At 48.0% G+C, this 25,884-nt stretch overlaps 1 protein-coding gene across 2 annotated transcripts in view; it reads left to right on the top strand.

Annotated features, from left to right (window-relative positions):
• The window catches only part of EYA2 (EYA transcriptional coactivator and phosphatase 2), a 266,192-nt gene that overhangs the window by 63,888 nt on the left and 176,420 nt on the right, over positions 1-25,884 (top strand). The window contains exon 2 of one of the 2 annotated variants that reach the window (XM_043553792.1): positions 19,930-20,048. In XM_043553792.1, the coding sequence (XP_043409727.1) occupies positions 19,940-20,048 (109 nt within the window). In that variant the 5' untranslated portion in view covers positions 19,930-19,939. Of the gene's footprint in view, positions 1-19,929; positions 20,049-25,884 lie in introns of those variants that run through there. The other variant, XM_043553793.1, reaches the window with a different exon arrangement.

Here is a 25,884-nt window from a genome sequence, read left to right as displayed (position 1 = left end):
AATGCTGTTCCGATGTTAAAAAGAATTAGGTGGCTTTATGTGTACTGATTGGAAAGTTGTCCATGGTGTATCTTTTTATTTTCTTATGATTATTTTTTTATTTTAGAGAGAGAGAGAAAGAGACAGTGCGAGCAGGGGAGAGGGGCAGAGGGAGAGAGAAAGAGAGAGAGAGAAAAAGAAAATCTTAAGCAGGTCCCATGCTCAGTGCAGAGCCTGACATGGGGCTCGATCCCATGACCCGAGCCAAAACCAAGAGTTGGACGCTCAACCGACTGAGCCCCCAAGATGCCCCTCCATGGTGTATTTTTAAATGGGAAAACAAATACACAACAACGTTTTGAAATAAATTAATATCTGCTTTTGGTAATATTAAGGAATTTTGTAGGCATGGCAATCGTATTGTGGCTACGTTTTCAAAAAGTCTTTTTTTTTTTTTTTGACACGTGCGTACTGAAATATTTACAAATGAAGGTGTATTATGGCTGGGATCTGCTTCCAAGTACTGTGAGGGGACAAGTAGGTGGGGTAGAAATTGGACAGGATTGGCCATGAGTTGGAGTTGTTGGAGCTGCGTGATGGGCAGAAGAGATTCGTTGGAGGAGTATGGGTATTTTTGTGTATGTTTAGAATTCATAATATGAACTTGCTACACACACACGCACACACACACACACACACACACAAATGCATTGAAGAAAATCAGATAGGAGATGATTGATTGATTGATTGATTGACTGATACAGACATAGATTTAGCTGCTTGTGACGGATAGCTGAAGTCATAATGGCATAAACAGTGTAGAAGTTCATTTTTCTCTCATACAAAAGCCTGGGCTGACACAGCAGCTCTGCTCTGCAAGGTCAGCAGTGGCCCATATTCCTTCCATGCCGTTACGTCACCCTGAGAGTGCTGCCCTTTTCCGCATGGCCCAAGATGGCTCTCTGTCACATTGCGTTCCCGCCAGTAGGAAAGGGGGAAAGGGTAAGGTCCCCTGGATTCCTTTAAGGACACGACCTGCATGTTGAATACATCACTTCTGATTCCATCCCGCTGACCGTAACTTAGTCACGTGGTCACAACCTAACTGCAAAGGGGGCTGGGAAATTCTCGGTGGCTGCATGCCCTTCTAAGAATCAGGAATTCTTTCACTGTATAAGAAGGGGGGAGAGAAGGAATACTGGAGACGACCTGAGAAACTCTGCCACTGCGTACCTCAAACTGTGAACGAAGGTTAGCACAGACCAGTGGAGGAGACTCTTTTTTTTTTTAATTTTTTTTTTTCAGCGTTTATTTATTTTGGGGACAGAGAGAGACAGAGCATGAACGGGGGAGGGGCAGAGAGAGAGGGAGACACAGAATCGGAAACAGGCTCCAGGCTCCGAGCCGTCAGCCCAGAGCCCGACGCGGGGCTCGAACTCACGGACCGCGAGATCGTGACCTGGCTGAAGTCGGACGCTTAACCGACTGCGCCACCCAGGCGCCCCTCTTTTTTTTTTTTTTTTAGAGAGAGAGAGCATGAGCGGGGGAGAGGGGCAGTGGGAGAGAGAAAGAGAATTTTAAGCAGGCTCTGTGCTAAGCGTGGAGCCCAATGCAGGGCTTGATCCCACAACCCTGGGATCGTGACCTCAGTGGAAATCAGGAATCAGACGCTCCACCTACTGAGCCACCCAGGCGCCCCTCTGTCTTTCTATATTATATGTCTATTCAGCTCTTTTACCGTGAACATATATTCCTTTTTCTTTTGTAAAAAGAATTCCTTATAAGAAATGCTGTTGCTAAATGACGCACGCACAGTCCTTGCGTAGGACGCTGTGAGGCTGGAGGGCACTTAATGAGTATTCATTTCACTGCTCCTTATTGCTGACTGCTTAGTGCCCACAGCGATTACTGTACTAAAATGCTAAGGATGCGGCAGCGAAGAAGACAAAGTCCCCCTCCCTGAGAAGGTGAACAAATACATACACAGCGTGTTTTAAGAGAGTGATCAGAATTATAAAGACAAATACAGCAGGGTCAGAGGATAGAAGGTGGGGGGCGGGGTGGGTGGAGAGGTTGGAAAGATGAAGGAATGAATTTGATAGTGTGATCAGGGAGAGCATCTCTGAGGAGGCAACACTTGAGAGAGAAAACACCGAAATGAAGCGAGGAAACGAGTCAGAAAGAGATGTGGGGAAGAGCATTTGTGGCAGAAGGAACAGCATGTGCAAAGCCATGAAGTGGGAACCAACCCGCTAGGTCTGAGTATTAGCAAAAGGGGGAGCGTCCCTGCAGGACGGAGTCAGGGCAGAACTTCCAGAAGGTGCACTGGGAGGGGTGTCATGGGCCCACAAGGTGTGGGGCCTCGGGTTAGCCGTGTAGGTAGCTCTCTGAGCCATTATGGCCGAAAGGTGTTTTCCTAATTATTGGCAATTATTTTCACAATGTGGGAAAACAGCCCATGGAGACCGTGTAATGTGGCGGAACGAGATTTATGCCTTGTGACCGTCATGAGCTGTGGGACTGAGGCCATTTATTTAATTTGTTGACGCCGTCCTCGCGGGTAAGGGTGGAGATAAGAGTTCACTCGGTTTCCTCTTCTGTTCTGAGAGCTTCACAAGTAGAAAGTCATTCATCCTCAAAAAACCCTAAGCAGTGGGGACCATTTGTACCCCCACTTGACAGGCGAGAAAATTGAGGCCGGGAAACCAAGCAGGATCCCAGACCACCAGCAGAGCCGGGATTCGAACCCAAGCACCTGGACAACAGCCTGCTTTGCCCCTGCTGTTCCAGGTTCCCGCTGGCTTCACCCACCTCATGGGCTGGTTGGGGGAGAGCAGTGAAGAAAGGTTTGTGACGCCCACTTGCAAGAACAAAGACGCTAAACAAATCTAGTAACATCATCGTAATGTTCTTCTTTCTTCTCTTTAAAAAATACATTTTTAAACATCTCTAAATCTCTAACGAAATCATTGGTTCCGGCCACGAGCATTATTGGATGAAGCCATTAGATCAGAGGTTTGTGGGGAACTTCGTGATGACAGAGGCAGGCCCGCTGGCCTCTATCAGTGTTAGTAGAAAGGAGACCCTCGACCTCATGCCCTTCCGGTGTGATGCCGCTGCGGAGAGAATTCAGCCCCACTCTGAAGCATTGCTGCTCCCTCGTTAACGTGAACCTAATCCTCTGTTAAAGAGAACCTGCGGAAAATGTGGTCGAAAGAGAAAGAAGTGAACAACACCACGAGGAAGCGAACAGAAAACTCCAGAACGTGAGATACTCTACAAGACAACTAACCTAGTGTTTCCAACGTGTCGGTGGAAGTGTTATCCTTTTCATCTCCGTGACTCATTTATGTTATAACCGAAGTTTGTATCTTGGACTCCCCTTGACCTAGTTTGCCTGTCCCGCCACCCTAGATCCCAGATCTTGTAAACCGGCCTTAAAAGGGCATTTGGGGACCACTGGGGAGATTGGGTACGAACTGCGTTCAAGAGGGCACAAAGAATTATTGTGCATTTTGTTAGATGTGATCATAGAGAGTGTCCAAATGCTTTAACCAAGTATGGCAGAGAGAAGCGGCTTCAAGTTCAAATTTGCTTTAACGGTGTCACCGAAGAGAAAAATAAACAAATCCAAAACCTTAGAAGAGACATGTGTGGTAGAATCTCGAAAATCGTTGAATCTGGTAGGTGCTCAGTGATTTATTTTACTATTCTGTCTGCTTTTACATATGTTTGAGATTTTTCATTTAAAAAAAAAAAAAAAGCCGCCTCACCCTCACCATGAAACCATCTCACCAAAAAAGGAGAAAAGAAACCTCACTCTATGAAAATGCATAAAATTGAGCCAGCCTCAAAACAAGAAGAAAAACGTTAAAAAAAACTTACAAATCAGTGCGCAGCCCATTCCCTTTCAGGGTGACGATGTAATTAGAGATCAGTCATTAGGAAAGATTAATGTTAAGACATCTGCTGCTCTCCGTGGCAGATGGCAGGAGAACAGAACATTCAGAGTCAGACTTCCTGGTTTTAAGCCTGTCGCTGCCTCTTACAGTTGATTTCAGGCAAGTGACTTAAACGTCTGTTTTTGCTCTTCTCATCTGTGAAATGGGATCTTCGTTCAGCCAATCTCACCAGGGTTATTGGGGAAGTTAAGGGAGCTCAAACACAAAAAGCCCTCAAAACAGTGCCTGGCTTTTAGAAAGCATGTGAACTGTTACTATATTTCAGCTTCTTGCGGGCACAAGTAAGGATTTGGGTAGAATGAAAATATTCTAACATTCGGTTCCTAGGATCCAGTGTCTCTTATCCTTTCTCCAGTGTTTTTACCTTTCTGTTAATGTTTGTTTATTTTTGAGAGAGAGAGAGAGAGAGACACAGAACGTGAGCGGGGGAGGGGCAGAGAGAGAGAGGGAGACACAGAATCGGAAGCAGGCTCCAGGCTCCGAGCCGTCGGCACGGAGCCCGATGCGGGGCTCGAACCCACGAACGGCGAGATCACGACCCGAGCCGCAGTCGGACGCTCAACCGACCGAGCCCCCCGGGCGCCCCATCCCCTTCACTCAAATTAAAACGCCCTCCTCTGTAGAGCAAAAGGAGTCTGTGCAAGCTCTATAATGGGTCCTGCATTGCGATGTCCTGTGACTGGGTGAACAGAGGGAGAGGAACAGCGATGTGGTATCTAATGAGGAGGCAAGGACCGTACCCTCAAAGCAAAAGGTCTTCGCGGCTGAGAGAATTCTGCCCCTCGCCTGCTGCCTGGCTCTCGGTGGGGGGCCCCAGGGCTCCCTGTGGCCTCCAGGGACTTGACATTCTCCAGCCATCACAGGCAAGGGCAGGACTTCTCTTATAGTGAGAGTCTATGGTATTTTACTCTGTGCCTTGTTTTGTTGGTTGTGGGTTGGGGCTTTTTTTTTTTTTTTTTTTTTTTTTTATGGCTCCGCATGAGAAATATTCTATAAAGTTTTGCATTTTGCTCGAGGGCTTTGCTGAACCCAACCCCAAATCTGCAGAACGTGTGTGGTCCTGTCTCCGTCTGTCACCGCACATTGGGTGCTTTTTTGAAGGTTGTCCCTTGTGGGCCTAGTAAATATTGGAAAACGCGTTATAAAACGCAGTCATCTGAACTTGAGTCACGTTAACACACAAGCAAACCAAAAAGCCAATCTCAAGAAGTCATACAACGTATGCTTCCATTTATAACATTCTCAAAAGGACATTTCAGAGACGGAAAACGGATTAGTGGTTGCCAGGGGGTAGGGGCACCTGGGGGTCCAGGAGATGGGGGCAGGCATGCCTGCGAAGGCACACGTTGAGATCTTTGTGGTGATGGAATAGTCCACTGTCTTCGTTGCTGTGGTGGTTACGTGCATCTACATGTGTGAGAAAGTGACACCGAGGTGCGCACACAGCACCAATGTCAATTTCCTATATTTGATATCGTACTAATAGTTAGGTAAGATGTAATCACTTGGGGAAGATTGAGTGAAGGGCACCCAGGACCTCTCTGTACTATTTTTGGCAACTTCTTGTAAATCTATAATGATCTCAAAATAAAAAGCTAAAAAAAAAACAAAAAACAAAAACAACCAAAAAACCAATTCCCAAAACAACGGCCCCTTGTTTTCACACACTGTCAGGAATGAGGGAAGCACAGTAAAACTATCCCATCACCCATTTTTATTCTGCACCGCGTTCAAAAGATTGAGACTTGATCGAGCATGGGTGAGAGAGCATTTCCTGGGACTGAGATTCCAGACCCAGGCTGGTTTTCCTTTGTGACACACGGGTCCCTAGAACTTCACCTGCTGGGCTGGACGATGGTGCTGGTCGGACACGTTTGTGAAATGGCGGATGGCTTCCCAAGAGAGTTTTGGGCAAAAAGCTTTTAGATCAGGGAGTAGAAACCCTGCAAGGTGTGAAAATGAGACGTGGCCATTGGGAACATGAACTAGATGAGCCCCTCCGAGGGGCGGTTTGCAGATGTCCCTTACAGTTTTAAAGGTAGACTCAGCAGTTTTGCTTCGGGGTATCACTCCCAGAGAACTACATGCACGTGTCCCCAGGAAGGCCTGTCCCAGTCAGCGTGGCATTTAGTCACAATCACAAAACTCAGGAAACCTGGGGACTCTGGCCAGAATAACTGTGGTGTAGGCCTGTCTGGGAATCGTATGCTGCAGTTAAAAAGAATAGGTTAGATCTCTGCGTTGTGACATTGAATGGACATCAAGCTATTTTATTATTAAAGTGAGTCCTGGAACAGGATGCACAGATCTGTGGCATTGACAAAAGAGCGTTTTTAAGGATATACGCGGGTGTGGGTGTTTGTGTATGTTTATGACTAGAACAAGAGGATAGTCTTGGTGGGAGATCATGGCCAAAGGCAATTTTAATTTTACCTGAAATTTAAAAATGTATTGACAGGGGCACCTGGGTGGCTCAGTCGGTTAAGCGGCCGACTTTGGCTCAGGTCATGATCTCGCGGTCCGTGAGTTCGAGCCCCGCGTCGGGCTCTGTGCTGACCGCTCAGAGCCTGGAGCCTGTTTCAGATTCTGTGTCTCCCTCTCTTTGACCCTCCCCTGTTCACGCTCTGTCTCTCTCTGTCTCAAAAATAAATAAACGTTAAAAAAATTTTTTTAATAAAAAAAAATAAAAATAAACATGTATTGACAAATGTTTTGAGATATTACCTGGGTAGTTAAATTTTTATCTTATGAAAGAGAAGGTAATACAGTTACTTTCTCAGCAAGAGGAGACACATCTCCGCAACTATGCTATCCATATGCCAGACATCCGGGGCCACCCATTGATGAGTTCCACCTGAGACGGGATGCAGATTCCCACTCTAGAATGTCGACTCCGTGAGAGCAGGGAACTTGTATGATTCAACACTGGATCCCCAGTGCCTAGAACAGTTCCTGGCCTTCCAAAAAAAACCACCACCAACAACAACGTGAGATCAATCACCGAATGAGTAGTCACCTTTCTTTTTTGATGTGCAGTCTAGTCAGTTGTTGGGTCTGAATGATTGACAGCCTGACTCCGTGGAAGAAAGAATCAGTGAGTGAATGTAGCATCCACTGTGCCCTCCTTCATCTGCCTTCCCTCTAGACTTTGCAAAGGAGACTGACAGTGCCTTGTTTGGGGAGAAGGTTCCCCAGGTCTCCTCACCCTTGCCCCCGCAGCTTTTCTTAAGTGACACCTTCCCCAGTATAAGGGAGACAGGCTGGGGGATGGAGACGTGGACAGGAGGAGGGGGTTGTCCCCTCACCAGGGTAGCACATGGGGTCTTCCCCCATGGATGTTGAAGTTGGCCACACAGACAGCAGCTCCCAAACTTCACCGACTAAACCTACAGTTTATTCCTATTCTGCCTCTCACATGGAACACTGAGGATGTGATGCGCGTGTCCCAGAATGGGGGTCAGTCTTCTCAGGCGGTGCTACTCAAAGGTCGTTTGTGGACCCGCACTGCCACTGGCTGTAGGTAGACACCTCCCAAGGCTCATGTCCCTTGGGAAGGAGCATGTCTTCTCCAGAAGCCCATCCTGGGCCTCTCATTGGCCCCACTGGCTCATGTGACCAACATCCCTGAGCCAGTCACTGTAGGCTGAGGGGAAGAGGTGTTAATTGCCAGGCTCAAGGCCTATGAGTAGGGTCATCCCCACCCAAGCCCCATGGAGAGTCCAGAAGAGGCAGGCAGTTCCCCCAAAGAAAGAAGACGTGCTATTGCCACACGACCCACCAGGTCAAAATGCCAGGACCCCGCTGCTCCCGCCCGGCCCCAGCTCCTCTTCCATGCTTCGGCTCTGGATAGTTCCGCTTTCTCCTCCTGCTTTTGAATCTCAAAGCAGCACCGCCAGAATCGCGTGGCAGTGTGTGCATGTATCAGATCATCTCGTTGTATACCTTTAACGTATACGGTATGTTCGTCGTAGCTCAGTGAAGCTGGGCAAGCAGGACCGCCAAGGGCATGACAGCCGGGCGGAGCTTCACAGCCTGAGAAGTGGAGTTCACAAACACGTTGTGTCGTTGGGACAGGAGCTTTGGGGCCACTTCTCCCTTCTGGGAGGGACTAGGGGGCGGTAGCGTCCAGCGTCCCGTGTGCTTCTGACCACGTCCTGCTGTATGTAGGCCTAATGCTGAAAAGAAGAGTAAACCCAGAGTCTCAAACTCAGTGCCTAGAGGGGCCCGGCGGGTAACGTAAATGAGGGCAGCGTCCAGGGCAGTGACAGTGGCAGTGACCAGCAGTGTTGGGCACAAATAGTAACCACTCAGTTAATACTGGTTGGATGAACACAGTTATTCATACAGCAGTTCGTTCACGCTACAAGAAATGTTTATTAAACAGCTGTCAAAGGCCAGGACCTGCAGGGGATTTGGGGAACGTAATGGTGGATAAAATACACAAAATCCTTGCCGTCTGGGAGCGAGTACACAGTCTGGTAAGGAAGACGGGTGGAAGTTAAGTAACAGCCCAGCACCCACCCCAAAATTGGATGACTGATGTGTAGGGAGGGACACGGGCCTGTGGAGGCTGCCATAGGGCCTGGGTCCTCCCGAGGGAGCCTCCAGGGATCATGGTAGCTGAGACCTGTGAAGGGCGAGCGAGAGGGAATGGTGTTCCGGGCGGAGAGAACAGCATGTGCTAAGGCCTTGTGACAGGAGGGAGCGTGGAGGGAGAGAAAGGCCAGTGTGCTGCAAGGAGACCTCCCTCACCGGGAAGCCGGATCAAGGCTGTGTTCAGAAATCGGCCACATTCTGAAGACAACCAGAAGTTGTGAGCAAGGGTGTGGTGAGGGAGGCAGGTTCAGATTTGTGTTGTCGGAAGCCCCCTGAGGCCGCTGCCCAGAGGACAAACTGGAGGGAGGCCAGGGTGGTCTCAGGGAGACGGGCATGGAGGGGGTGGTGGCTGTCCAGGGCAGAGACGGTGGTGGCTTGGGGCCGGCGATGCCTGTGGAGGCGGAGAGCAGTCCGTGCATTCCATGGATGTTTCCAAGGTGGAACCTAACGATACCTAGTGATGGATTGGATGTGAGGGCTCAAGGCGAGTGAGGAGCGGGGACAGTCCTGGGCTTCTGGTATGAGCAGTGCAGCCCCCCCCCCCACCGGCCCCCCAGATGGGGGAGACTGGGGCAGAGCCGCGTGGGCAACCAGCACATGGATTCGGAATGAAATCAAATGGTGGTGAAGACCTCCAGAAACATCCAGGTTTGGGCCACAGCTGTTGTCTATCCAGAAGCCAGTGATTGCTGTCGGCAGGTTGGGATTTCTAAGCCCTTGAAAGATACTGGGGATCGGCCCTCTCTGAAGTCCCCTTGGCCGACTGGCCATCTGTCCTCTCCAGCCAGCAGGCAGGTCCACTGTTCTCAGCCAAGGTAGTCGGGGCACTCGGGGGGGGGGGGGTGGAAAGGTGAGCCACCCACCCGCCCGGGGCCCCCCATCTGCTTTTGATCCCTCACAGCCTTTGAAGTCGCCCCTACCCCCCACCCTCCAGCTGTCATCTCTTGGGCCCTTCCAGCAGCCCCGTGCTCCCCCAGTGCTTCTCAGTCCCCAGGGACAGGGGTGGTGACAAGGGTAACAAATGGGGCAAGCCGCTGGCAGCAGCAGGCCACAGAGAAGGCCAGAGGGCGGGGGCTTTTGAATGCCTCTTTCTTCCTGCTCCTCTTGGCCTGGCTCCGAAGCAGCAGGGGTATCGGGGTTTTGCAACAGTGCAAAGGGGGGGGGGGGCGGATTTTTTTTTTAAATGAATCCCATGCCTTTGCTTCCTTCTCCTGCCTTCACGAAAGAGAAGCTAAGACTTTCTCCTCCCCCAGGCTGTGTGAAGGCTGTCTGATTTCTCTCTTCCCTCCCCTGCAAGGAGAATAAGCTGGTCTCCTGTTTCAGGTCATCGTGAGCAGGGGAGAAGGGGGAGAATGTGAGGGAAGCCTCCCCACAAACTGCAAGAGAATTCAACTCTGCCCATCAATCAGATGGTTTTGAATCAGTGGTTTCGAGATGACCCTCATGACAGTTCCTGGTATCTCCCTGGAATGAAACTAACTGTGTCTTTTGTCTGGGTGGATGCCTTCTCTAACTTAATCTGCACGTCACCTGCCAGGGAAGGTGCTATTATTTTCTCCATACTTGTGGATGAGGCTCAGAGAAGTTAAATAACTTGCCCAAGGTCATACAGCTGGTACGACACATAGCTGGGATTCGAACCCCTGTAGCCGATGACAGAACCAGAGCTCTGACCAGGTGACTTTGTAGATATTGGAGTTGGTTGGGCCTTGGGTTCAGTTTTTGACCCAGTTTTACTTGTAGTTTAACTGTCCCTCGTTGAACATGGATGCAGAAATCCTCAACAAAATATTAGCAACTCAAACTCAGGAGTATGTTAAAAGTATCATTCGTCACAATCAAGCAGGATTTAATCTAGGGATGCAAGGGTTCAGTATTCACAAATCAATCAATGTGATACGTCACGCTAACAAACGGAAGGATAAAAACTATATAATCATCTCAGTAGATGCAGAAGAAAAGCATTTGGCAAAATTCAACATCTGCTCGTGATCAAAACTCTCAACAGAGTAGGGAACATACCTCAACATAATAAAGACCACAGCCTTTATTGGAAAAACCCACAGCTAACATCTTGTTCAGTGGTGAAAAACTGAAAGCTTTTCCTCTAAGATCAGGAACAACACAAGGATGTCCACGACCACCACTTTGATTCAGCTTTGTACTGGAAATCCTAGCCATAGCTGTCAGACAAGAAAAAGAACTAAAAAGCGTCCAAATTGGAAGAAAGAAGTAAAACTTTACTTTTGCAGTTGACACGAGAGTGTACATGAAGAAAACCAGGAGAGTCCACCAAAAACCTATTAGAACTCATCAACGAGTTCAGTAAAGTTGAGGGATACAAAATTAATATGCAGAAACCTGCTGTGTTTCTAAACACGAACAACAAAGTAGCAGAAAGAAAAAATTTAAAAACAGTCCCATTTACAGTTGCACCAAAGGAATAAAATACCTAGGAATAAATTTAGCAAAGGAGGTGAAAGACCTATACTCTGAAGACTATAAGACATTGATGAAAGAAATTAACGATGACACAATGGAAAGATATACCATACTCATGGACTGGAAGAATTAATATTGTTGAAGTATTCATACCATCCAGTGCTTCAGATTCAGTTAGATATCACCTCACACCAGATGAACGGATAAAGAAGATGTGAAATAGATACACAATAGAGTATCACCCAACCATAAAAAAGAATGAAATGTTGCCATTCTTGCCGTGGATGGACCTAGAGGGTATTACGTTAAGGGAAATAACTTGGACAGAGAAAGACCAATAACATCTGATTTCACGTACACATAAAATCTAAAAAACAAAACAAACAGATCTTAAATACAGGGAACAAATGTGGCTGCCAGAGGGGAGGTGGGTGGGGGGCTGGGCAAAATAGGTAAAGGGGATTAAGAGATGCACACTTGCAGTTGTAACAGAAATAAGTCACGGGGATGAAAAGTAAAGAATAGGAAATATAGTCCATAATACTGTAATATCGTATGGTGACAGACGGTGACCACACTTGTCCTCGGGAGCGCTGAGTAACATGTAGAATTGTCAAATCACTATGTCGTGTACCTGAAACCAATACGGCATTGTACGTAAACTGTACTCCGATAATTAATTAATTAAAAGAAAATGCACAGACCCCAGGGCCAGCCCCCCTGGTTGTGAATCCTGGTTCTGAACCTGTCTCTTCATCTCTGCCCACCTCATAGGATTAAATGAGGCGATATAGGCAAAGAGCTCTTGGCCCCGGACTAAATGCTTTTCAAGTGTTAATTATTTTTATTTCTGTTATCTGAGCACTATAATGTGTAAAATGAACAGTATAATCAGGGCCAGGCTAAGAGCTTCAGAGGCCTCAAAACACCAAAAAGAGATCAGCCTCCCGCCTCTGCTGTCCCCACGTAATTCTTGTTTTCTTTTTTTCAAATTTATTTTTGAGAGAGACCGAGCATGCGCGGGGGAGGGGCAGGGAGAGAGGGAGACACAGAATCCAAAGCAGGCTCCAAGGCTCTGAGCTGTCAGCACAGAGCCCGATGCGGGGCTCGAACCCACGAACCTTGAGATCGTGACCTGAGCCGAAGACAGCCGCTCAACCGACTGAGCCACGCAGGTGCCCCCGTTCGCGTGTAATTCAATAAGAAAACAATATGACCCATAAAACCCAAATCCAAAACTCACCATGTGCTGAAATTTTAAAAGCTTCTAATGGCAGAACAGGGTAAGTTCACCCAACGGGACTGATCATGTTTCCTTGGTGCTTTATGCTGTGCTCATACCTAAATCTATGTTTAGTTGTCCTTTTGGGAAGTAGGGGGCAGACAGTTCTGTCTCCCAGGATGACTGATAGAATTCCAGGAGGTAAATGGGAAAGTGATGGGGAAGACTGCCTGTCATGGGATAGGAGCTTGGGAAATGGGAGCTGGGATTAGAATTTTTGAAAGGGTGTTTTTCACTGCACTGCTCATAACTGCTATACTTGTGGTTAATTGTTTGCTTCTGTAAAATCGCAGCTTAAGCTCTCGCTGGCAGCACGAAAGAATAATTGTCAGGTTCCTAAATCAGGGTTCTGTTTTCTTTGTGAGCACTGGTATTCCTATTACTTTGGCTTTGTTAGTGATATTTATTTATTTTCCTCCAAAGGAGGATGTGTTTGAATTGCTATAGGTAAGTTTGAAGTTTAGATCTTAAATTACCCAACCAAGACCTAGACTCTTTATTCCCTTTTGGAGTCAATACCATGCAAATTCGTTTTGGGAAAGGCAAACTTCCTGATTGTTATATCTTCATTCTTTTATCATTACAGTATGTTCCTCTAAATCTGTAGTAATGGTTTTTATTTGCAAGTCTATTTGAAACTATGTCAGCTTTCTTTTATCTGGTGTTTGCCTCCTGTGAATTTTTACAGTTCTTTACTCTGAGTCTTTGTGTGTTTTTATATTTAAAACGGGTATCTTGTAATAAGCCTGTAGTTCATTTTTTTTAATGTTTAGTTATTTATTTTGAGAGAAAGAGAGCCCATGCATGCATGTGCACACAAGCAGGGGAGGGGCAGAGAGAGAGGGAGAGAGAGAATCCCAAGCAGGCTCCGTGTTCTCAGCCCAGAGCCTGACAGAGGGCTTGATCCCATGAACCATGAAATCATAACCAGAGCTGAAATCAAGAGTCGGGGGGCGCCTGGGTGGCTCAGTCGGTTAAGCGTCCGACTTCAGCCCAGGTCACGATCTCACGGTCCGTGAGTCCGTGAGTTCGAGCCCCGCGTCGGGCTCTGGGCTGATGGCTCAGAGCCTGGAGCCTGGTTCCAATTCTGTGTCTCCCTCTCTCTCTGCCCCTCCCCTGTTCGTGCTCTGTCTCTCTCTGTCTCAAAAATAAATAAACATTAAAAAAAATTTTTAAAAAGAGTCGGGTGTTTAACCAGCTGAGCCACCTTGGTGCCCCAAAGCTGGTAGTCAGTTCTATAATCCAGTCTTGTAATATTTGTCTTTTAGTGGGAGTATTTATTCTGTAAGTGAAATGGACATTAAGTATTTAATTACTGATAAATTGGAGTTTAGATCTCTTTTTTTTTCTATCCCTTCTCTTCTTTGTTTCTTTTTCTCTACTTCCTTCCTTTCTTTTGGGTTAAGTATTTTTATTAGTCCATTTTTCCTCTATTAGCTTGTTGGTATACATTTTTTATTATTCTGAGCAGTTACCCTCAAGATTGTAACATGCATCCTTTGTAAATCTTAAAGTTTACTATAAATTAGGGCTTGTACCGCTTGTAGAAAAACGCAATGTCCTTAGAACATACAAACTTCATTTATCCCCCTCTAACTTACGTATTTATCCTTTTGTGTTGTTCTCCACCCTTTGCTGAATTTTCACGCTTCCAGACCATTCATTGCGCATCCACTAGTGGCAAAAAATCTTATTTTGGGTTTGTTTACTTTTTGTCTTCAGTTTTTTTTTTCAATGTTTTTTTTTAATTTTTTTTTTCAACGTTTATTTATTTTTGGGACAGAGAGAGACAGAGCATGAACGGGGGAGGGGCAGAGAGAGAGGGAGACACAGCATCGGAAACAGGCTCCAGGCTCTGAGCCATCAGCCCAGAGCCCGACGCGGGGCTCGAACTCACGGACCGCGAGATCGTGACCTGGCTGAAGTCGGACGCCCAACCGACTGTGCCACCCAGGCGCCCCTGTCTTCCGTTTTGAGGGCTTTCCTGCTGGCCTAGAATTCTGCATCAGCAGACGAACCTCCATTGTTTTTTGGTTCCCATCCTACTTGCAGAGAAGTCTCGCAATTCCTTCTTTAAAGACCATTTGTCTTTTCTTCACTCTCTGTCTGCTTTTAAGAAAATATATTCTCACATGTGTACAGTTTGACTGTGATACGCCTGGAGTGCTTTCCTCTGTGTTTATTTTACTTCGGATTTGCAGAACTTCTTGATGGCATTGGCTTGATGTCTTTATCAGGCTTGAAAGGTTTTCTGTCAGTTTCTTGTTAAATACTGTTTCTGATTTGTTCTCTCTCTTCTATCGTTCTGTGGCCCCTATTACATGTATGTTAGACCTTTTCTCCACGTCCCATGTTTCTTTTATATCTATTTTCCTTTCCGGCCCTCTTTCTGAGATTTATGTACTGACTTATCTTCCAGTCCATTAATCTTTTCTTTTGCTACATTAAATCTGTTGTTCAACTGCTGTATTGAGCTCTGAATTTCAATTACTGTACTTTCTGGTTTTCAAATTTTCATTTGGATTTTTAAAAATACTCGATCTAAAGTAGCATTCTCCATTTAAACCTTTTTTCTTTTTTTTTTTTTAATTTTTTTTTTCAACGTTTATTTATTTTTGGGACAGAGAGAGACAGAGCATGAACGGGGGAGGGGCAGAGAGAGAGGGAGACACAGAATTGGAAACAGGCTCCAGGCTCCGAGCCATCAGCCCAGAGCCCGACGCGGGGCTCGAACTCCCGGACCGCGAGATCGTGACCTGGCTGAAGTCGGACGCTTAACCGACTGCGCCACCCAGGCGCCCCTAAACCTTTTTTCTTGATCATATTATCGAGGTGGTCAGGGAGTCCCAAGTTTGACAGCTCCAATATCTGAATCTTATTGTGGGTTTGTTTTTTGTCTTGGTTCCTGATCATTTTGTCTCGTCTCCTTGCGTGGCTGATAATTTTTATTAAGTGCTAAACATTGTACGTGAAAAATTGTGGAAACCCTGGAAGGTAAGACCTTCGCCAAAAGACAAGTTACTTTTCTTCTGCCAGCCAATGATACTAGAGGTGAATCACTCTGATCCCATAAAGGATTATTGGATGACTTAAGATGGCTTAAGATTGGATGACTAAACCATATTAAAAGGAGGATTCCAGATGAATTAAAGATTGAAGCATCTTTTAAAATTCTAAGTGAAAATAGAAATGCAGGCAAATTAAAATGTAGACACATTTTAATATCCTAGAGTTACGGAAATAATTTTCACACCTAAAAATAAATTATTGGGCAAATATATAAATTTTTTGTTCTGCAAGACACCGTAAATAAAGAAAACAGACAAATGAAAGGGTAAGAAAAGAAATTTACAGCATCTAACACTAGCAATAAACGAATACATAGACTCTACAAGGCACTCCAGCAAATCATCAAGAAAAGACAAAAAGAAAACCCAGTAGGGGCACCTGGGTGGCTCAGTTGGTTTAACATCCGACTCTTGATCTCAGCTCAGGTCATGATCTTACAATTTGTGGGGTCAAGCCCTGCATCGGGCTCTGCACTGGCAGTGTGGAGCCTGCTTGGGATTCTCTCTCTCTGTCCTCTCTCCTGCTCAGGCTCTGTCACTCTCTCTCTCTCAAAATAAATAAATAAACTTAAAAAAAAAAAAAGGAAAGAAAAGAAAAGAAAACCCAATAGAAAAGTGAGCAAGAATAAAACATATGAATAGACAGTTCCCAGAAACTCACGTGTCCCACAGTTACGTAACTCTGTGCTCAAATGCACTAGTAATCGTAGAAATACGAATTCAAACAACTGTGCTGTCGCTTTCCACCCATTAGTTTGACAAAAAGTAGGAAGTTGGACAATGCTCCGTGTTAGCAAGAATTTATGAAACTAGAACACTGATGCACTTCTGGTGGGAATCTAGATTAGCACAGAAATTATGAGGACCAGTACACCCAATGACAGATATCATCCTTGAATATATATATATATATATATATATATATATATATGTATGTTTTAAGAATGTGTGTGTAAACACATATAGGGATACATGTTTTAGATACATATTTTTAAATTTTTATTTATTTAAGTAATCTCAACACCCAACGTGGGGCTCAAATTCACAACCCCAAGATCAAGGGCCACGTGCTCCTCTGACTGAGCCAGCCAGGCGTCCCTAGGTATATATATACTTTTTTAACGAAGATGTTCGTTGCGGCATTATTTCTAGGTAGCTGAGAGACGGACGTTCCTGGATGTTTATCCCTAGGGCAATTCGTAAATACAGTAGAGTGAATACACAGTATGGAATTCTAACTATAATTATGCTTGATAACTATTCAGCAGTGGGTACCCATTATAAAATCACCGTGCAGACTGGAGAGAAAACGCCCAATAAACAAGAAGAGATCTCATGCATAGCACTATCCATGTAAATTAAAACCCAATTCACACATAAAACAATACGGTGTCATTGATAAGACATGTTTTAATGTTTATTCATTTTTGAGAGACAGAGAGAGACAGAGCGTGAGCGGGGGAGGCGCAGAGAGAGAGGGAGACACGGAATCCGAAGCAGGCTCCGGGCTCCGAGCTGTCAGCACAGAGCCCGGGGCTCGAACCCATGAACTGCGAGATCACGACTGGAGATGAAGTTGGACACTTAACCGACTGCGCCACCCAGCTGCCCCACAGAGCATCATTTATAAGGAGACATATTTACATATTTAATCCATTAGAGTCATTGTCTCGGGTGGGGTGGAAAAATGAGACTAAATGGGAAATTTTTAAAAATCTTGTTTGAAGGGGCCGCCCAGGTGGCTCAGTCGGTCGAGCGTCCTCCTCTCGGTTTCGGCTCAGGTCACGATCTCACAGTTGCGTGAATTGGAACCCCACGTCAGGCTCAGTGCTGACAGTGCAGAGCCTGCTTGGATTCTCTCTCTCCTCCCTCTCTCTCTGCCCCTCCCCACTCACGCTGTCCCTGTCTCTAAATAAACAAATAAACTTATAGAATAAATAATGAAATAAAAATCTGTTCGAAGAAACTAATCACTCAATTATAGATGCCCCTCCCCCGACCCCGGTCTCTCCTTCCAAGTCCTTTCCATCTTTTTTCCCCCTCCCGTCCTTCTGCAGATGTTACTAGGATGACAGAATGAACACGATCCCGTGTCAGGTGCTGTGGGGGAAATAAAGGTGATTTCCATGTTGGCTTGACCACGTGAGGCAAAAGTCCAAGGTGAACGTGCCGAAAGCTTTCCTGGCAGTACTCTGCCCCAGCGTTAGAACTCCCAAGCACACTCCTGCTCTGAGCTCCTGAGCACGACAGGAGCACTCAATAAAATAAACAAGCCCTGTGACTGAGGCCAGAAGTCACAGTACGGCTTCTTGCCCCGTCAGGCAGATGTTTATCAGCGAACATAAAGATACAAACTCTAGAAGCTTATTTGTGTGGAATCCTCTCGTCAGATTAAAAAGTGTATATAAAGTACTTCCTATGTGCACGTCCTGGGATAAGTGGCTGCTTTGTTCTTTTTTTTTTATAATTATTAAGTGTTTCGGGCACGCGAGGATGTATAATAGCCACAGAGCAGTGGTACGTCCAAACCCCCTGCTTACAAACTAAAACCGGGGTTGGCCAACTTTTCCTGCCGGTTCGTAAATATTTTCAGCTTTGCGGGTCTCTGTCACACCTGCCGTCCTCAGAAGGTGCGGCGTGAACATAGCCTTGGACAGTACAGTCAACCAACGCGCAGGGCTGGGTTCCAAGAAGACTTTACTTACGGACACTGTAATCTTCACAGGTCATGAAATGTTATCCTGCTTTTGATTTGGTTTTCAAACCGTTTAAAAATGTGAAAGCCATTCTTAGCCCCCTGGGCCACAGGAAAAGATGGGCTGGATTTGGAAGGGCCATAATTTGTGTCGAGCCCTGAACCAAAATGTTACGAACTCACTGGAGGCCCTCGGGGTACCACGTCCCAAATGGCATCCCCCTGCCATCCCCCGAGTTACTCATTCTCTGAAATGTTTTTCATCCCATACGAACTGTTATCTGTGTGTTGCATGTGTGTGTATCCCTAAACGGCATATAGTATTGATTTGTATTTTTTTAATTTTTTTTAATGTTTATTTATTTTTGAGAGAGAGAGAGAGAGAGAGAACATGATCGGGGGGAGAAGCAGAGAGAGAGGGGGGGAGACACAGAATCCAAAGCAGGCTCCAGGCTCTGAGCTGTCAGCACCGAGCCTGACGCGGGGCTCGAACTCACGGACCGTGAGATCACGACCTGAGCCGAAGTCGGACGCTCAACCGACCGAGCCCCCCAGACGCCGCTAGTATTGATTTGTATATTTTGCACTTCGTAGAAATACCATATTTTGGGTACCCTTCTGCCTCTTTGCTCAGTACTTCGTCGGTCTGTCCGTCGCGCTGTGTGGAGTCGTACGTTAAGTCTTTTTCACCGCTGTATCACATTCTACTGTCGGACCACACGCTACCTGCATCATCACTCTTCCTCTGGGGCTGAATGGACATTTAGATTACTACCTACTAAGGCCTTTCCTTACGGGGACCATCACTTTTCATACTCACCGTGACCTCTTCGGGGAGGTACTTTGAGAATCCCCTTGTCCAGACGAGAAAGCTTTTGACTTAGAGCAGTTTGGTAACTTTCTAAAGGCAGTGAAGAGCGAAACTGAAATCGGAACCCGTGACCTTTCCACGACGGAATCTGAGTTTACAGCCACTTTGCCACCAGTCAGTATGTTGTGTTCCATTAAAGTGATGATAGCAGACCCTCCCCGACAATGACCTCGCGATACTGATGTGCTGTCAACAAACTCAGCCTCTCTCTGAGGACAGCTTGAATCAGTGCTAAATACTATTGGCTGCCGTTGAGCTCTGTGAAAACAGCCAGGTATGGGATTGTGCACACACGAACAAGAAACCTCACTTCCTAACCACAGTGGGTAGGAACCGAGGAGGCATAAGAAGGGATACAGTGCAAGTACTGACCGGTTTTCGATTAAAAAATGCGAAAGACCCAGGAGATTTGTCCCACGCTTTCCCTGCCCCCCCCCCCCCCCCCCCGTAACATTTGATCAAAGTCGTGAGTAATTCGGGAGCTGGTGTTTCCTTTCTTGGGGACCAGCATGATGGGCTGTGGAGTTTGGCCTGCCAGGAGGGACTTGGTGAGTATCACGGATGCCTTCCGCGCCTCTCTCCACCAGTCCAAGTAGCACCGTGTCCGTTTTTGTCTCGAAACTGCAGTCTCCTCCTCTCCCCAAGCCTCTGCTTTTGGGAATCCAAACCCAAACGTTCTCTCTCCGCCCGTGTCTCCCTTCCTCTGCTGGGAAGGCTCCCTAGTTCGTTCCAGCTCATTCAGATGGCATTTAAAAGAGACCAGGATGTGATTTTTCTAATGGCAAAATACAGTATGAAGGAGGGGAAAGTTTTAATCAAGTGGGTGTATTCTCCGGAGGGGAGCAAGCACTTCATTTTAATTCCTTATTTCCCTTTGATGAAAAGTTTAGTGAATTTTTATTATGTAGAATTTATAAGACGGCTGGGTTTAGGTAATCAGCTTTAATATTTATACTCTTAGGGAAAGAAATAGGAATCATTAGTAAGCATGCATAATTAATGAATAAATTATATTTCCCTTTGTTTTCTTTCAGGTACAAGGAAATGCTAGATCTGGTGATCTCACCCAGCCTCACTGTAAACAGCGATTGTCCGGGTAAACTGAAGCTTAGCCGCACCGACGCCGATGTCTGGACTCTGAGTGACATAGAAGGTAGGCCTCCTGGCGTGAGTTTCAGTGGGACCTGTGTTGGTCCCCCCTGCCCCACCGCGGAAGTTAGTAAGGGACTGGCAGCCTTAGACACGCATCCTTTCGAAAATACCGTCATGATGACAGTTTCTCTTCCCGCCATTGGGATTGTTGCCTCTGGACCAAAAGAAACTTTGGCATGCCCTGCTGACAGTTCCCATCTAGTCGGTAGAGGTGTGAGCGTGCTGGTTCGCGTTCTGAACTTCCTGTCCCGAGAAACGCTGACACTTCCACTGCGGCTAATAGTCAGTTTCGGGTGTGTTACAGGCCCCGGCCCTGGGTGGGTCCTGCGGGGTCCGGGCTCCAGCTCAGGAGTCTGTCCCTCAGTGCTGTCCCCCCACCCCCACCCCCCAGCCATCCTGCATCCGGGCAGGCGTCTTGTTTACGAAGGCTTGACGCTGGGACCAGAACTCGTCTGCCTTTGGCTTTCAGGTTGGGTTGGAGTCAAGGAAGCAGAGGAGAGTTAAGCTGTTTAAAAAATTATTGGCAAATGGTGCAGCCGAACTAGTTTTCGCTAGAACAATTCCAGCTATTGTTTGCTCTGTTTGGGATCTGTCAGCCTTCCTGGGAGAGCTGGGAGTTAGCAAAAGGCATTACGCTATTATGTTTAACCATTGGGCTTAACCCTTTAGTCGGGCCCGCTTTCGGATTTGCCGCCGGTGTCCTGGGACCCCGGGCTGACTCTCCTTCGCTGTCTGTGTATGATGCCAGCTCAGGGGGCATCGATCCTGCATCCTGTCGTGGGAAACCAGAGCCTTGTGTCTAGTCAAATACAGCATCTCAAGGAATTTGCTTTTAAGCAATGCCAGGCTTCCACGAATAATGATTACCATCACCAGAGCAATGACATTTCCCTCGCATGCTGGTAACAAAGCTGGGATAAGTCAACTAAAGGTACCACCAAGAGGGTCTGGGCTCCCCCACCAAACCACATGCTAGAGGACACGCCCTCATTCTTCGTGGCCCTTTGGAGTGTCCGTGTAAACTGTGCTCTTTGAGAGTTTGAGACAATTTATTAAGCCCTGTTCGAAGACAATCATTCTCTTCTGAGTAGAGGCACTGTTCGACCCAGGACCTCATTTCAGAGCCAGGCAAGCTAGGAGGAGGAGGAGGAGGCTGCCGGGGGAGGAAGATCCAAGGCTGAATCCCAGCCCCACTGCTCCCCAGACCGGTGGCCTCGGGCAAATTGTTTAACCTTTCTGAGCCTCCGTTTTCTTACCTGTCAAATGGGGGCATAATCACGACCCACTTCCTAGCCTGCTCACTGCCGCCTGGCACACCGTGGGCCATGGGCGCGTGGTACCGTGGCTGAACTTGCTATCCCATGGTCATTCTCCTCTGAATCAAATAACCACGATGACTGTAAAACCACGGCTGCCAACTGGCAGCTCGCGACAAGTCTGGTCTTCAGGTATGTCTTTATTTGGTGTACAACGTCCTTTAAATAAAAGTGAACTTGTACGAATCAGGAGAGTTCACATAAAAATCTGGATTCCTAGGGGCGCCTGGGGGGGCTCAGTCGGTTAAGCGTCTGACTTCGGCTCAGGTCGTGATATTACAGTTCGTGAGTTCGAGCCCCGCGTCGGGCTCTGGGCTGACGGCTCGGGGCCTGGAGCCTGCTTCCGATTCTGTGTCCCCCTCTGTCTCTGCCCCTCCCCCACTCACACTCTGTCTCTGTCTCTCAAAAATAAATAAACACTGAAAATATTTTTTGAAAACCTGGGTCTCTAGTTGCCCTTGAGATGCTGAGCACTTTAGACGTGCTGGGCCCACATTCCCACCTGGCTGCCACTAGTGGGAGCTGAGGGGTAGCTGTCCCTCAGATGGATCCCTGCCACTCCCTTCTGTCCCTAATTTTTGCGAGGCACATACTTTGGGCCAGGCCCTGTGGAACGCAGTGTAACGGCAGATTAACCCTCCTCCTCCTCCCCTGTCACCAGCAGAGCAGATACCTGACACTTGCTGTGTGCTAGACGTGAATGTACTCACTCACTGAATCCCCACAACCCCAGGAAGGGGGTAGCGTGATTAACCTTGTGTTACAGATGAGGAAACTGAGGCACAGAGGAGTCGAATGGCGTGATTGAGCTGACGCAGTTCAGCGACAGCCAAAATTTGAGCCTAGGTCGTCTGACTCCAAAGCCTGTTCTTCTTATCGGTGCACTATACTGTTCCTCACTGAATTATGACACCCCTATTAGGCTACGAGCCCATCTTACAGATGTGGAAGTTGAGGCACAGGGGGTTAAATATACAGTAAGCAACCCAGAGACGCACAGCTAGTGGTAGGGCCAGGAATCAGACTCAGGCACTCTGGCTCCGGGGTCTCCGCTTGGAAACTTCAGAATCACTTTCTGCCAAACCCTGAAGAGTCCTCGTGCCTCCGATAATTGTCCCTGCACAGCGATAGCACCCGCAGACACCCCATCTCTCTCCTTCTTTTGTGACGGGGAGCTGTCCGCACCCTCTGCCCTGCCCTGGATGGAGCAGGCTGGCTGCTGAGGCGAAGGCTTTGGGGCTGAGTGCTGGAGTGGGGGGAGGTTGCTCCCAAATTCAGAGCAGGCAGGGGCCGGCAGGGGCAGCTTACTCACATACACACACACACACACACACACACACACACACACACACACACCCTTTCCTTCTCTTGAGATGGGCGGTGAGCTCCCCGGCTCCGGAGGGAAGATTCCACCCTAGTTGTGGCCTCAAGTGCCTGGGCCCTTCTTTCGGTGACAGAGGCATTACTGAGTGACTGCAGGGACCCAGATCCAGGGAGGACCCCGGGGGGCATGAGCCACGGGGCCTACATTCAGGGGGACTCTGGAGCGAATGTGGAGCCGAGAAATCCCCCAGTGGCTCCCACTGCCTCCGTGGCTCTGCCTCTAACCCTCTGTGGGTCCCTGGTCTCATCACTCAGCCTCTTGGAGATTATTTGCCTCATCTGTTAAAGAGGGGTAATTATTCCACTGACCTCCCCGAGGTGATCTGAAGATGAAATAGTTAAAACACGGAGAGGACTTAGTGTTTCTTAGAAAGCATAGAATAAGGTCTAATATCCTTACCCTTGGCCACCAGGATCACCTTGTCTGTCCCTGCCAGCCTCTCAAAGTCACCTCCTCCCCGTCCCCTTTGCTCGGGGAACCGAGTCCTTGGACAGAGCCCTGACCTTGTTTCTTTTGCTGTAACTCAGGAGCGTGATTCTGCCCTCGGGGTCTTTGCACATGCTGTTCCCTCGGCCTGGTCTCCCCCTGTCTCTAGGACCATCTTCTCAGCCATCATTTCTCATCACAGAGGTCTTTCCTATCACATGTAACCGTTCAGTCCCTCATTCGGCAGGTGTTTGTTCAGGCCGGCATTATTTTAAGCACTAGAAAGTCAGCACACAAAAGCCTCTCCCCTCCCGGAGCCTATGCCAGGGGTCTGGCAGGCAAGAGGCTGAAAAAACAGTAAATAAGCAAAGTACATAGCATGTCGGACAGTGATGCGTGCTGTGGGGCGGGGTCGGGGGGGGGGGAGGAGAAGCAGGAAAGGAGGATAAGGGATGCAGGGATGTAAGGACGTCCCTGGGAAGGTGACACCTGAGTAAAGACCTTCAGGAGATGAGGGAAGGCGTTCGTGTCCACGTGGAAGGAACAGGAAACAGCAAGTGCAAAGGCTCTAGGGCAGCAGTGTTCCCAGAGCACCGGAGGGGCAATAAGGAGGCTAGCGCAGCTGGAGCCCAGGGAGCAAGGCGCCGTGGGGGAGACGAGGTCAGAAAGCTGGCCAGCTCAGACCTCCCCTGACTTCGAGAGCCACTGACAGGATTGTGGCGAGCCGGGAGCAATGAGAGGGTTTGGAGCAGGGGCTGGGCTCTGTGACCCGCATATTGACAGGAGCCCCCCCCCGCCCCCCGACTGGGGGTCAGGAGAACGCTGACGTGAGAACAACGGGGGGTCAGGACCGAATGGGAGCCCAGAGACCAGCCAAGAAGGTGTTACAATAGTGCAGGTGAGAGGTGCCAGTGCCTTGGATCGGGGCAGGCAGAAGGGCTCAGATTCTGGGCCGCATTTGAGGGGAGAGCCGACAGAACACCCACCCACCCCCGTTTTGGGCCCTGCTGCCTGTCTCCAGCGTCCCACCCTCTGCCGAAGGCGCACGCGTGTTCTCTCGTTGTTCGTCAGGCTCCCAGCTAGAATGTCAGTTCTCGGAAGGCAGGCCTTGCCCACCCTCGTTGTCTGGGTTTCTCCCCCTGCTGAGAGCACGTGGGACACCGACACTTAGCAGGTGCTTCAGAAATCCTGGCCCAGCGAGTGAGGACAGAAGGTGAAGCACTCCCCACGACGGTGGGACGGCTGAATGGGCGCTCCCCTCTGTAGGCCCCACGCCCCGTACCCCTTGCCTAAAGCCCTTCCTTTTCCTCTGTTTTTCCGTGACACGTCAGTTCTGACTCCCCAGCTACCACATAAACACACGAGCCTCATAAAGACTCGAAACATCAGACCACATCTCCCCGTGCTCAGTGTCCCCTCCCTTCCCCGGAACCAACCACTGTTACCGCGTTTTGTGCGCAGGCTGAGACCTTTTTGTAAGCCCTCGCATTTGTACCGATTGTATTTATGCGACTTAGGCGTGTATGTTTATGTATATATACTTACAAAGGTACCTTTACTGTAGGAATTAACAGTGTCGCTGGAAAAACTTCTGGAACACAAAAGCTAGCGTGTAATACAGATTTGCTCTAACTTGCTCTGTTCACGCAAGGCGCGTTAAGACATGATTTACCTCTTTTTAGCTTCACTGACTAAAGAATGACCCAGTTCATTAAGCCATCCCCGGTCCGTGAACATGAGGTTATTTGTAATTTTTTGCTCTTGCAATCAATGCTGCTGGGCTGTCGTCATGCAGGCTGTTATTTGAACACGTGCCCTCTTGCTCTAGAGAAGATGCTGGTAGCCATCAGCTTGTTTGATGCACCTGCTGTGCGTGAGGCCCTGGCGACCCGGGAGAGAACCGGACCCACCCGCAGCCTGCCTTCAGGGACTTTGCAGGTCACTGTGTTCCAGGGACCCTTTTTGCATCTCCCCACGGTCCCTGCACGTCACATCCTACAGGGTTGGGGCTCAGCCGGGCCATATGTGTCTTCCAGGTCTGCCACTTGCTCCCTGGGTGAATGTCACCAAATTCCTGTTCTCCCTGAGCCTGTCTCCTCACCTGGATGATGAAGATATGTTTGTTGCACGCGTTTGTTCGTTAAATTGTTCCAGAATGCCTGCCGTGAGCCAGCGCCTGGTGCAGGTGATGGGAATATAATGGTGAAGGAGACAGACCCCTTCCCAGAGTTCATGTTCTAATGGGAGAGGCAGGTATTGAATTTTTACACAAATATGGGACTTTAGATGGTGGTAATTTCTATGAGGAAATAAAGCAGGAATGTGACAGAGGTGACCTGTATGCAGGCCAGGGGTTAGAAAAGCTTTAGCGCGATTATGTTAAGCCTTTTGCAGAGTGCTCGATGCTTAGAAAACACTCGGTGGAGGTTAGCTCTGTGTCTCTCGCTCTTTAATGTGCATACACTCACCTGGGAACTTTGTTAACTTGCAGATTCTGATCGGGCCTAAGGGTCTGCATTTCTGACAAGCTCCCAGGTGACGCTGATGCTTCTGGTCAACCAGCCACTCGGAGTAGCGAGGTGCTAGCTCCGTGGTTCTCAAATTCTTTTTCATCAAAGTCACCTTGCAAGTTTTGTTGGCACACAGATTGAAGGGCCCCACTGCTGGCTTTGCTGGTTGGGCCTGGGGCCCAAGAATTTGTGTTTCTAACA

Source organism: Prionailurus bengalensis, chromosome A3 (genome assembly GCF_016509475.1).
Source record: "Prionailurus bengalensis isolate Pbe53 chromosome A3, Fcat_Pben_1.1_paternal_pri, whole genome shotgun sequence".
NCBI classification, from domain to species: domain Eukaryota; kingdom Metazoa; phylum Chordata; class Mammalia; order Carnivora; family Felidae; genus Prionailurus; species Prionailurus bengalensis.
Note: the sequence above shows the minus strand (reverse complement) of the source record. Positions and strands in the feature narration are given on the sequence as shown.